General features: G+C 41.7%; 1 protein-coding gene across 1 annotated transcript; it reads left to right on the top strand.

Moving 5' to 3' along the window:
• The first annotated feature begins 2,387 nt into the window (after window positions 1-2,387).
• Window positions 2,388-14,141, top strand: LOC135475128 (uncharacterized). Its single transcript, XM_064754888.1, has 5 exons — window positions 2,388-3,318; window positions 7,076-7,218; window positions 9,581-9,649; window positions 10,860-10,917; window positions 11,428-14,141. The coding sequence occupies exons 1-5, from the start codon at window positions 3,237-3,239 to the stop codon at window positions 11,649-11,651; spliced, it is 576 nt and encodes a 191-aa protein (XP_064610958.1). The 5' UTR covers window positions 2,388-3,236; the 3' UTR covers window positions 11,652-14,141.

Genomic DNA, 14,141 nt, shown 5'->3' with positions numbered 1-14,141 from the left:
GGTTTTAGCTTCCATGGACATTTTACTGTTAAGGGCTGCTTCAGGTAGGCTATGTCAGGTCGGCTCGTCTGAATACTATGATAGACACCTCAGCTATACCTGGTGGCAGCATTGTAGCTTCTTGACTATGCCGATTTTGCTGCACATGGATCGAATTTATCGTGGCCCTTCAAATGAAATCAGGGCAAACACGATTCAATCGCAAACCCGCCACCATCTTGATTTTCAAATGGCGGCCATCGAACGAAAGCTGAAGTGATATTTCAGTTTCCAAGGCAATTACAACGGTGATATAAGTTGCCAATCCTATGTTTTCACTTCCAAAATAACTAATTTGTCAGCTGCTTCTTTCTTGACAGTAAAGTTGTAAGATTCAATTGATAAAATTAAGAAGCCATACTTTTTCCAGGGTTTTTTTTTGTCCGTCCTCAACAGATCCGGGAAGACATAAATTTAGACATAGATCCATATGTCACAGTACATCATAATAATCTTATTACCCTGAGTTGTGGCCCCTTGTTATTTGTAACGTATCAAATTCAATCTAATATGCTGCTCTCTAGATATTATAGAGCTGATGAGTGTTAGAGAGATGATATGAAAATAAAGCAACTCCAAGAAAACTTGAAAGTCTTGTGAAATTAGCGCTTTTGTTGGCAAATCAAGGTGAACTCATTGTCACAAAAGATGAGTAGAAAATAGAAAACTTGTTCCACGTAGAGGAACCATACAAAGAGACGAGAGTAAGCACATGACAATATTATGCATCGGAACAGGGTAAAACTTGTTTCAATGTGATTTCTTTATATCCGCAATTCCATTCAAAATAAAGCTCACCTGATTTTCTGCTGTAGAGAATGTATACCTTCTATGCAACAATAAACCATGATTCTAACCTGGGTAGTATACAAACAGTCTAGACTATCAAAGCCTCACAAGAGGAGGAGAAAATACAGCTTTTCAGGTTACACAAAATATTGTATAGATCCTGTTGTGTGGGTTTCACTGTAAATGACTAAGTGGATCTGATATGTGTTGTATGTGGGCCTGTAGCTGAATATGTGTACCCAACCAGAACTTGCCCAGGTGGCATTTAGCAGCGTAAACATCCTGTTTGTGGTCATAATGTCAACATTTGCATTATTGTGCTAGAGCCTGATATCTAAACGAACGATCAACTCGTTTACGTCTGTGTAAAGCAATTAGTCTGTACACAGCGTATACTGGTACACGATGCTAATTCAGATGCAAACAGGGAAGTGTTAGGCTATGTTAAAAGAACTACCGTCACCAGGTCACGTATAGCCTGTTCCTGACACCAAATTATATACAGCCTGTCCAGTATGCTGATACCAAATTATATGCAGTCTGTCCAGCTTCTTGACACTAAATTATATACAGCCTGTCCAGCTTGCTGACACCGGGTTGCAATCAGTCTGTCCAGCTTGCTGACACCAAATTATATGCAGTCTGTCCAGCTTGCTGACACCAATTTATATACAGCCTGTTCAGCTTGTTCGCACCAAATTACAAACGGCCTAGCCAGCCTACAGACATTGGGTTACATACAACCTGCCTCGCTTACAGAAACTGTGTTACGCACAGCCTGCCCGGCTTACACACATGCCTCCTGTCCAGCTTACAGACACTGTGTTACACACAGCCTGTCCAGCTTACAGACACTGGGCTACATGCAGCCTGTCCTGCTCACAGACATTGGGTTAAATACAGCCTGTCCAGCTTAACGACATCAAATTATATACAGCCTATCCAGCCTTCAGACAACGGGTTACATACAATCAGTCTAGCTTACCAACTTGTCTAGCTTACACACACCAAATTAGATACAGCCTGTCCAGCTTACCAGACACCATATTACCGACAGCCTGTAAAGTTTATTTATTTATTTATTTGATAGGTGTTTTACGCCGGACTCAATAATATTTCACTTATACGGCGGCCAGCATTATGGTGGGTGGAAACCGGGCAGAGCCCGGGGGAAACCCACAACCATCCGCAGGTTGATGCAAGATCTTCCCACGTACGACCGGAGACGAAGCCAGCATGAGCTGTTCTTGAACTCACAGCGACCGCATTGGTGAGAGACCCCTGGGTCATTACGCTGTGCTAGCGCGCTAACCAACTGAGCCACGGAGGCCCCGGTAGCCTGTAAAGCTTACCGACACCAAACTGCATACAGCTTGAGCGGCTTATAGACACCGTGTTAGATACAGCCTGTCTAGCTTACAGACACCAAAATTACATATAGCTTGTCCAGCTTACCGACACCAAATTGCATACAGCCTGACTAGCTTACAGACACTGAGTTACAAACAGCCTGTCCAGTTTACCCATACCAAATTTCATACAACCCGTTCAGCTTACAGACACCAAGTTACATACAGCCTCACTAGCTTATCGACAACAAATTGCATACAGCCTGTCCAGCTTACTCACAACGGGTTACATACAGCTTGTTCATGAATTGGCTGTATGTGAATTGGTGTCATACGTATTGCTCGTACGACAAAGCCCGATCGTTTATGATTATACGCAGTTTATGTAGATTGCAGCTGATAGCAGCTAGCTTTTGCGCAAGCACAAAATTAGACCACCTGCGACCACTCCGACCTCTTCCAGATAGGTGGCGGTATCCTCAAATTCATCAACACTAGCCAAGATCACACACGACTTATCGTACGATCAATCGTACGATAACGCCTACCCATGAAATTTTCGCTCTCAAGTTGTCTCAAGTTAACTAGCCATAATTGGTGTAGGTGTCTGAAGGCTGTATCTTTATGAAACGTCTCTGTATCTGAGGTGGTTGATGGAAATGTGGGCATCCCTTTCTTGTAGTCCTGGCAGGCATAGCTCACCCTCCTCCGAGCGTGAAGCTTAACACGCACGTGCTGTGTGACAGCCAGGCCAGACCTCTCTTACTTGGACGGCACAGCCGGGGGCCCCAGGACGGCCTCGGCAGCTTACGCATACAGACATCGCTCATAAAACGAGCTTTACGTATCGCCGTGTTACAAACAGACGAGCCAGAAGTTATACTCAACTACGGGCGGAGCGTTGAATCCTGAGACGGGGTGAGAAGCTGTGTGGGTCTCAGGTGGAGAAGGAAGTTAGAACATACGCCGTAACCTTACGTGTACGCTGTCCGCAGTGCGGGCTGAAACTGGCTTTCAGTATGGCCTGATACTGCTGCGGACATGGTGATGTAAATCGCTATGGAGGAGTACACGGTTACCTGGGTCCTTATCACCTTGGTATGTGGGCTATGGGGGGCGGACGCTGTGCTCGGGAATACGGGTAAGTGTGACACCTTGGCCTCTTCTCTCAACGTGTAGGGTAGAACCTGCTCAGTAACTTCACAGTGGATATAGTGTAAATAGCTGTGTTATTTCCAAGGACGGTCATACCTATGTACATGCTGTGAGTCTTTGATCTGGTAAACTAATATGTATCTATGTACACCAAATCATGCATCCACCTAGTTCCACTTACCTACTGGCTCCCACCTATCTTTGAATCGACTCTACCCAACTACCCATTCGTAACAACATACTCCCACCAAATCCTCATACACGTAACCGCCTAAAATACTGAAGTGGAGTTCTACAGTAATAAGAACTAAATCAAATGCATATGCGTGGCTCAACCTGGCGTAATATACCGTATGATAATCCGCCCAAACATCCAACTTTTCTTACGTGACTACAAATTAGATATAGCCTTAGAGGTGTAACAATATACAACACACCGTATGAGACAATTAAGTATCGTATGTCTGTCATGTGCAAATATACTGTATATAGGGCGGTCTGACATCTGACAAATATAGCTCATACAACGAACTTCATATACAATCGTATCAACACCATATGGGCGAGGCGCAAAGCTGACCAAGGCTCGTATGTTGTGGATTGTGCCTGTGTTGCCTTGTTTATGCGCCACGATATATATTTGCATAGAGGTTTATTTTTGTGCCTGTGAGAAAAATGGCATTTGTGCAGCCCACTCTTATCTTGCTCATGTTATCAGACATATTGTTCTCATTTTAAGCATCTATGAAGACATTTGGATAACCATTTTCCAATTAAAATAATAAATACACAGATTTATCTCTATATAGCTTGTAGTTTTTGAGGCCAGTAGCATTAATTATGGAAGTCAGCTGCCATTAAGACTGTGCCACAGAGATACACAACGAATGAGAAACACGGCTGTGGTTGCACTCACAGACAAATATGCGAGGCTGTGAATAAAAATGATAATAACCGGATCCCAAGTTTATTGACATCTGCGAATTGTTTGAAGTTCCTGCATATTTGTGCCCGTAAACATTGACGTAGTCTTAGAGCACAATGGTTGCAGCGTCCCACACTGTTATTCGGTCATGTCCGCAAATTTATTTATTTATTTATTTATTTACTTATTTTTTGTATTTTACGCCGTACACAGGAACTCCGTGGCTGAGTTAGTTAGCAGGCTAGAGCCAGACCCTGGAGTCTCTCACCAATGCGGTCGCTATGAGCTCATGCTGGCTTCCTCTCTGGCCGTAATTGGGAAGGTCTTTCCGCAACCTGCGGATGGTCGTGGGTTTTCCCCGGGCTCTGCCCGGTTTCCACCCACCATTATGTTGGCCGACGTCGTATAAGTGAAATATTCTTGAGTACGGCGTTAAACACCTATCAAATAAATAAATAAAATTTACGCCGTACACAAGAATATTTTATGTATACGACTGCATCCTGCATTAGTGTAGGAGGAAAGCGGACAGAGCCTGGGGGAACCCAAGGCTATTCACACGTATATACAACTGGAAAGGTAGCCAACACGAGCTGGAACTCTCAACGACTGCATTGGTGGAAGGCTCCTATGTGATTGTGCTTCGCTAGCACGCTAACCACTATCTCCCTCGTTAATTCACAAAGTATTTCATAACTACAGAAAGCAATGTGTTATTGTAATTAATTGCGCACAGGACATGAGACTGTCTTGCGTTTTTATTCCTCTTTTCGTGTCCTCCTGTAACGACATTCACGTAGAGTATAAAGTCTACAGCATACCAAAGACTAAAAATTGTACTTGTTGCTACCTCGCTTGGCGCTCAGCACTAAGAGATCAGAGCAAGGAAATAGGACTGTTTGGCCCGATGTCAGTATAATGTGACTGGGTGGGGTGTCGGGTCTAGGGTCTTCGGCATGATACTTCAGCGGCGGCAGCACTTTGGCGGCATGGATTCGCCCTGCCATAAGAATTCACAGTACATGTGCACACGCCTAATGATTCCACGTCGTTATATGTCTGAAGTACGATGTAAAACTCTAAACATATACCTATGCATGCATACATATACATGCAGTCTACAACGTCTCAGCACATGATCCTGGCAATCCATCTTATTTATGCTCACACCTAAAAACTACCTTTCCAACTAACATTAGTATTAAATTAACCAAGAGAATTCAAAATATTTGGTTAAATTCTAAAAATTATTTTAACTGGTTATACTTGGGAATATACATTAAGGAAAGTTCGGTCTACGCCTCAGCGTGCATCGATTGGCATTATATATGTATGTTTTACTTCGTTTTCGTCGAACAGATTTAGATTTTATTTTGCCATCTTAAAACGTTCTGACTGAATACGTCAGAGCGAGAGTCTTGTCCCTGGTTTTATCTCTCATGCCGACGCATTTAGGATTATCGGGATGTTGCCACGGACAAACTATGTCTCTATACCGGAATACAGGGCTTCCCTTGATACCTTCTTTTGTACTGTGCTAACCTAATTGGTACCTCCACTAACTTGCATTCAGACACCAGTAAGCTGTACACTTTCATAGACTTGTATTTAATTTCAATATATCAGAGTATGACACTCTCTTTGTGCACATCTCTGTCCCCAAAACTCAGTGGACCCAAATTTGATCTGATTTGATCTAGTTAAAGCATCATTTAAAGTGGGCCCTGGGCCTATATTTAATTCATATATATTTGTCTTCGATTGTTAGCGATATCTTTCTCATAGAGTTTGTATCCCAAACCCGCCATTTTCTCAAACGAGTGGATAATTGTGGTTGTTACATGTGCAAGTGGCTACATGTATATCTGCAAGTTATTATATCTACAAGCTGTTATATCTGCAAGTTATTTTGTCTGCGGGGGCCTCCGTGGCTCAGTCGGTTAGCGCGCTAGCGCAGCGTAATGACCCAAGAGTCTCTCACCAATGTGATCGTTCCGGCCGTACGTGGGAAGGTCTGCCAGCAACCTGCGGATGGTTGTGGGTTTCCCCCGGGCTCTGCCCGGCTTCCTCCCACCATAATGCTGGCCGCCGTCGTATAAGTGAGTACGGCGTAAAACACCAATCAAATAAATAAATAAATAAATATTTTATCTGCAAGTTGTTATATCTGCAAGTTGTTATATCTGCAAGCTGTTATATCTCCAAGTTGTTATATCTGCAAGCTGTTATATCTGCAAGTTTTTATGTGTACAAATTGTTGCATCTACAAGCTGCCATATCTGCAAGCTGTTACATCTGCAAGTAGCTCAATGGGGCTATGTTTGTGTTGTGGTTGTCCCTAACCCATGTCCATTTCTGTGCCCGCTGTATGTCAGTGTAGTGATGTGCCTCGCCGTGCAAGCGCGCTGGACCAAAACTTATCCTTGTGCATGACCCACGAGCCTCATCTCTCATTCATGCGCCACGTTTGAAATTTCCGTATAACCTCTCGGCAATACTCGGAACTTCCTTACTTCCAGCGTTACTCCATATGGAGACCTACGCGAGAAAAACCGAAGGCGTGGCCGGTTGTTAAAGAGTATACGCGGAGCATCCACGAATATACCCAGCAAGAAACTTTATACTTTTAATATGAATGTATTCTGATTTTGGAGCATACACTATTACTGGTATGTCGAAGCAAAACTAACAGAGGTTGGGTTTTGAAATAAAAATGCTAGCACTTCAGACGACGTGCGCTACATCGGAGGATTTCCGTTTTTAACGCAATTCTGAATGTCTTGACATTTATAGATTTTCTCGTTTTTATACTTGACAGTGTGCAGACCAGCTCAGGACTGCGGGGATTGTCTGCTTCCAGGCAGAGATTGCAGGTGGTGCGACCACATTAACGCATGCGCGCTGGTAGCGGACCCCATGGAAGATATGAAGAACTGGACAGCGAACAATTGTTCCTACACGGTAGGACATGTTTTTCTTCTAACACGACCTACGGTTTGATATCTAATTAATGACCAATCATACGAAAGGATGTCGTTAAAATAAACAAACCTTAAACTTAATCTGGGTTTTTACAAACAAGCACAGAATTTAACCATAATCGAACAATATTTGAAACCCGGAATTCATCACCGAGCAAAAGCAAATTGCTGAATAAACTACAATTAAGCACGGATCGAGTGTTTTCAAGTTTGATCCGAGGTTCTACAGACACTGAACACGCAACCAAACTTTCATTAAAATCGGAATATATTAGGAAGAGATATTTCACGGAAACCAAAGTGTAGCAGGCAGACAGACCCGAACGAATAGTTTCGCTTTGATTTATTACATCATTTATTTCATTGTTGTTTTACGCCAAACTCAAGATTGTTTTCACGCCAAACTCACGATTACTTGACGCCAAATTCAAGATCATTTCACTGATACGACGACGGCCGGCACCGTGGGAGGAAACCGGGCAGAGCCCTGAGGAACCCACGATCATCCGCAAGTTGCAGTCAGACCTTCCCACGTGCGACCGGAGAGGAAACCACCATGAGTTGGATTTGAATTCACGTCGATCGCATTGGTTAGAGGCTCCTGGCTCATTGCGCCGCACTCTAACTACCTCAGCCAAGGAGGCCCTCTCGCTTTAATAAATGTAGCAACAAAACTGAAGTGTATGCGCCTCAGCGGCCCCGGCAGAAGACAGCCTTATAACCAAACAATTTACAGACAAAGTGAATCCTACTTGTATTAACTCTTAACTCCAAGGATCTCTGCCAGTACTTTTCTAAAAGAATTAGTCTTCGCCGTGTATTGACGCAGAAATTGTTGGAAGTAGGCCTAAATGCTAAAGGCAGAATACCGTACCTGTAAGCCACTGTTGATCGGTATTGCTTCATGCCTGTCATACTTTCAAGGGAAAGAAAACATAGAAACGACGATAGCATCCGTAGAAAGACCAATAATTCATTTAACTCATTTCTTAATAGAGTTAAATGCCGCCAAATGTTTACATTGTAAGGTGGGCCTTTGTGAACATATTGATCATGTATATGTGGCCAGTGATACCGCATCGACTTTTCTCCAGCCCTAAACAGGTATTTTATTGCTATATTTGCCTTTTTGTCCACAGCCCCACATTACATGAGTGAAGTTCACAAGCATTTTATTGTGAAGAATACCTGAACATAAAGATGTAGAAAAAGATTTGTGATGTCAATGGCAACCTATAACAATATGGTCTACAAAGCCTACCTTACTCACTGCATCGGCATTTAATTCAGTGAAAGCAAAATATAGAAAATAATTAAAGGTATTTTCAGAATAATTCTTTGGTGTTTCTACTCATTCGTACTTGAATATGTGTTTGTTTTCCCTTAAAAGTTCGAGCCTTGAGCGATACCACACATGTAGTCCTATGTCTGTCTGACTGTGCACGGAAACTACAATCTTTACGCTAACACATGAAGTAATGAAGCCTAGTCCTACCTAAGTATTTTTACGCACAGTGTGCTAAAACAGGCAATTGTGCAACAAAGATTAACATATGCCTTGTTATCTTAGGGTATCTAATACATGTGTTATCTCTGACGTCTGGGAGCCAATGACAAGATGTCTATGAGTCACGAGAGAAGACTTGCACAACAGGAAAACTGTACCAAATTTACGACTATACGTTCTTGCACACATGTAAGAGGCTGTTATCACCTGTTCTTATGTCGAAACATTTCGCGTATAAAGTAAAAATTGAGGCCATAATAAGCGCATTGCGCATGTCATATATGTCACGAGACCGGCCATTTTGTCCGTGGGTCATGGTTAGTGGGAGATAACTCTCTAATGTTGGGAGGTGAACAAACCCGTTCAACCCGTGCATAGATATACAAGTGTAGAGCTGTAAATAGCCGACCTGAAGGGCTCGGAAGCCCGATTTACTTCTTTATTATTGTGGCTTTGTTGTTACGTTTGTTTATATAGACCATTCATTAGCTGCTTTGTCTTTAATCTCCCCAGCACCCATGTCGAATTGATTAATGACTCACTAATTTAGTATTATCGGGAGAGCTAAATTCCTCAGTTCAAGGCGATATTTTATCTAGTTGATCCACAGAACAGTTTAGCATAATCAGTAAGCAAAGTAGCTGTGAAGAAATTCAATTCATCCTCTGAGGCCTGAGTGCAAGGATGTTGTGAATTACACTACCTAAAAAACACGTTGAGTACATTGATCAGATTTTTTAAGCGGCTAATCTGGTGGCGTTTGGATCAGATAAGTTTTTCAGAGTTTTCTCTCCTAAAAGAATTTTAAGCGTGCATGTTTATTCTCCACCCTTAGGCTATCAACACCTCATCGTTGTGTCCCCGACGGGATTTACCGACCACTACACCAACCACTACCCCCAAGGTAGGTCCATGTACATTCATCAGTTATATAGCTTAGACATACGTATTTGTTAGAATGTATCATATGTTATGAGTAGTCAAGTGTGATGTATCATAGAAGAAAGCCAAGCAGTCAAGCCCAATTGTATATACATACACACATAAATTAGTATAAAATGCTACTCCATTCTATGGAATGATTTGCGCCAAGGCAATAAGAGATGTTTCAGGCTGTTCTGTTATCAACATTGGTCAATTCACTGAGAACTATTGCTGCATGTTAAAATCTGTGAATACGGTATAAATAAATCCCCATAGTTTTAAAAACTGAACTTGCATTTTTCGGAAGACAGCACGGTCCTCACAATAGGGTTAACGATTCCAACGTCTTCCAGGTCAGAAGGGAATATTTGTCTTTGAGCAGTGTATCGCGGACACACGAGTAAAACATGATGGATGGCCTCCTCAGCCTGACAAACATTACACAGATCTGAATCTCTTACCTTGAACCCTTTTAAGTAACTGTTTACTGGGAGATATCCTGGCAGAAGTCGGAAAACACAAGATTTCTCATTTTCTGCTAGAAAAAGAAAAATGAAACGTATTATGAAGTTTGACACCCCACTCAGTTGTCTAAAGTTTAAATGGTTGACTTCATTTAGGGCCTAGGGCATTGGAAGTGACATCCCGCAGACACAGGGTTCGTTTAGACAAATTGTCCGTTCCTTCATTACCAGGTCGAACTGTTAATTATTGTGAAAGTTTTCGATCCCAGCTGAAGTCTAGTAATATTCCATGTACATAACTGAGTAAACTTATTTCATTAGTTAACTGATTTAAGAGTTGATAACAACACGTGAAATGTCGCGGGAGAGAAACTACTGTATTGTTAAAGTGCAGAAACTGGCAGTGAGTAGTGTTTCGAGTTCTCCGTTATATCAGGTTACGACTTGAGTGATGCGGAAAACTACCATGGTTATCTCCCTTCGCCTAGAACCGGTTGCCTGTAATACCAGTTACTTAACTCATAAACGATATATTCAGGGACACCGTCTTCTGTTCAGCTGTCACTAATTTCTGTAAATATGTTATATGTGTCAAATGAAACTTGTGATATTAAAACAACGTGACGAAAATTGAAGCCGGTGTAGGCCGGCATAGACACGTGCAGTGGAGTAAACATATGCGAATTAGTGTTTCCTGATAGTTATTGTCCATTATATACCTTTCAGAAATTAAAATGTTCGGCCGCACGTGCTGTTCTCCCGGAAGAGGAATGTGATGAATCAGGTAAGCGGAATATTTCTGTCAAAAAATGAGACACATTTTATCAATCAAAAAGCTGTAAATTAGGCGTACTGTGTTTATGTATGTATGTATGCTTAGGGTTTTTGCGTCGTACGTCGTTCAGTTTTTCAGCCATATGACGACGAGGAGTCAGTGGTGTGCATATGTACATAGATTGTGTCTACTTGTGACAGGGCGAGTCCATGCCGCCAAAGAGGTGCCGCCACTGAAGTATTATGGCGAAAACACCAAGTCACATTATACACCAAGACACCGGGCCCACTGTTTCCTTATTCTAGCCTCTGAGTACAGAGCGCCAAGTGAGGTGCAGCTACAAGTACTTTGGTATGACCCCACTCGGGTTTGATCCCAGGCCTCCCAATATGGTGTGAATAAATTTAGAACATTGTGGAAGGCTTTCCTGAGACAAGTATATGAATTCAAATTCTACTGAAGATGTAGAATCAGTTACAACTGTGGAATATAAAATGCTGTTCTTCTGTTCCGTTGCAGTCCTAGACGAGGAGGCAGATCGCCGAGGCTCCATTATGGTGATATTGCCCTTGATATCAGCTCTGCTTGGCGTTGGAACCTTTTTCGTTATGGTGTTTATTTGGATACGGTGTTTCTATAACAGAAAAGTTCACGAAAGGGGAAGTTCGGAAGGTATCACAGAAATGACTGATCTGCATACCGCAGAAGAGCCTAACGCAGAGCGGCGACAAAACGGAAGCTAGCGGCAAAACTTCATTATAGTTCTCGGTTATCCTCGGGGATGTATGGTTATGATCGGAAGTTGTTTGTCATCCTCGATGATGTTCGGTTATTATTGGAAGTTGTTTGTCATCCTCGATGATGTTCGGTTATCATCGAAATTTGGTTGTCAACATCAGTGATGTACGGTTGTCATCGGAAGTTGCCTGTCATCCTCGGCAATGTTCAGTTATCATCGGAAGTTGTTTGTCATTATCGGTGATGTACGATTATCATTCAGTTTATCATCTTCAGTGATGTACAGTTTCTATGCCTTCTATATGTTAAGTCGGTCAAATCCATTTAGACATTTAAACATTTTTCTAGACCAAAATTCACAACTGATCTTCCCAAGTATAACATTCAATGTATTGCCGGCAAAACCCAATCATTTTCTCTTCCAAGTTAGTTTCTGTTTGGCCATGAGAAAGTTTTTTCAATCTTCGAAGTCTATCGCTCTTCCATAGCGTAATATGACACTTGAGTCGAGAGATTCAAACGTAAATAGATTATGCACCTTGGAGGCTACAAACATTAATTATTATAATTTGCGCTTTGGAGCTTTTTGTTGGTAATCATACTGGACATTAAAGAATACAAGAAAAGGAACTACGAAGCAAAGATTATGTTTCTGTGCCAAATGAAGAAAATTGTGTCCTGAAATTTTTGTTAAAAAAATCATTTTAGGGGCATTTTTATATTTTATTTATTTTATATTATGTATATTTTCCGTCAACGGCCGGATTTTTTTTCAGAAATTACGTCATTGTTGATCTTGCTCGGAAGTCGGCGGTCACCCCTGAAGTGCCCCGAGCCCGATGAACCGTGTCCCTACAGTGTGGGCAAGGTGACATTTACACAAATACTTCTCTTACTTCTTCGGGCTCGCTTGGCGTCCTCTCCGCCCCCTCCCCCGCTACACCCGCCCCCATTCGGCCGGTTCCACACACACGGTCATACCCGTTTGGTCTGTCCCCGACAGTTTTTTTTAACATGTATTATTGTTGACGTCACGGTTGCAAGCTATTTAATTTCCGGACTGACCACTTGGGCCTAAAGAAAACTGTACTTTGAAGCCCCTCAAGGTGAAAGGTGAAAAATTTGTTTGTGCTGTTATACGTTATCACACGTGATATTCTGCACATAAAGAAATAAAAGCAAAGCATTTCATGTATCTTTTAAATTTAAAATTGTATTTGTCAGTGTAAACAAGAATAGACCTACAACATTATGCTAGCGCTAAGAAAATCCTTCTACCAATAATGTTTTAAGAATCAAGGGTTTTGTGACTATACCTCTGACAGATACAAAGTGACAATACGATAGCTATGACACTTCGTTAGATGTGGTATTTCTAGCACAAACGTCCTTTAGCGCTACCGTCGTGACAAACCGGTCACCTTTTCAACATGAAAGCCTATCTTTTCATATATACGGTGGGCCATCGACATATATATTTCTTATATCTCTGATTTGATATTTGCTTAGAACAACCCATAAGTTTTAGACAGTTTCATAAAAACTAAAGCCGCACATGGTTCATTAGTTCCCCCTATATGATTGTCTCAGACAGCGTGATACAGAAATTACGCAGATATGGTTCACATGCACTCGCTTATAGTGTATTATACAAGACGCTTATAGTTAATTCACTTCACCAGATCATGTGACAAAGATCTTATGACAGGGCAACATGTTGAGTCTCGCAGCGTTCAATTATCATGAGAGCAACATGTATAACACACAGGTGCAGACTCAAGTGCAGGGCTATGTCGCGCACACCTCAGTATCACTGGTAACTACACATGTATACAGCTCATTACATGTAGGCCTATATACGGCAGTATTGCTGCAACACGTTAAAATAAGGAACACACATTTCCTACGTCCCTTTAACATTTGCTTTATTAGATGGACACATCTTTACACAGATTTCTTCTGTTATATACTGATGTTATATTACAGGTTGAAAACTGAAAAGAAAATACGAGCCCTATATTCCTTAAAATGCGACATTGGATTTGAAAACTAGCAGTGGGATATGCCTTCACTTTCCAAGCTTGTGCAGTCACGTCTGAAATGTCGCGAAATAAATATATAGATGAAGACAATTTACATAATGTTTACTTGTGTAATACTTGCTGCTGTGTTGGAGAGCAAGTGACAAGCAATGGTAAAGTTAGGCGTACAGGTATTTAAAGTTACGGGCTGTGAGTTCAAGTCCAGCTCATGCTGGCTTCCTCTCCGGCCGTACGTGGGAAGGTTTGTCAGCAACCTGCGGGTGGTCGTGGGTTTAAAAAAAATAAATTTAAAGTTACGGTATCCATTGGACCGTTTTAGATATACTGTTATCTTTTTGTTTATTTCTCATGTGTGGGTTATACCATTGTTAAAATATATGCTCATGTTGAAGTATTTTACAGTTTTTGTTATAACTATGTGCTGAGTTGGATATGTGACGATATTATTGTTAA

This window comes from Liolophura sinensis, chromosome 9 (assembly GCF_032854445.1).
Source record: "Liolophura sinensis isolate JHLJ2023 chromosome 9, CUHK_Ljap_v2, whole genome shotgun sequence".
Classification (NCBI taxonomy): Eukaryota; Metazoa; Mollusca; class Polyplacophora; order Chitonida; family Chitonidae; genus Liolophura; species Liolophura sinensis.
This window is presented reverse-complemented; position numbering and strand designations above follow the sequence as displayed.

Bases quoted from the DNA above. Each gene is read 5' to 3' on its own strand.
- LOC135475128 (XM_064754888.1), top strand. From the start codon at position 3,237: ATGGAGGAGTACACGGTTACCTGGGTCCTTATCACCTTGGTATGTGGG. The intron at 7,219-9,580 runs GTAGGACATGTT...CTCCACCCTTAG, and splicing joins CGAACAATTGTTCCTACACG to GCTATCAACACCTCATCGTT. The intron at 10,918-11,427 runs GTAAGCGGAATA...GTTCCGTTGCAG, and splicing joins AGAGGAATGTGATGAATCAG to TCCTAGACGAGGAGGCAGAT.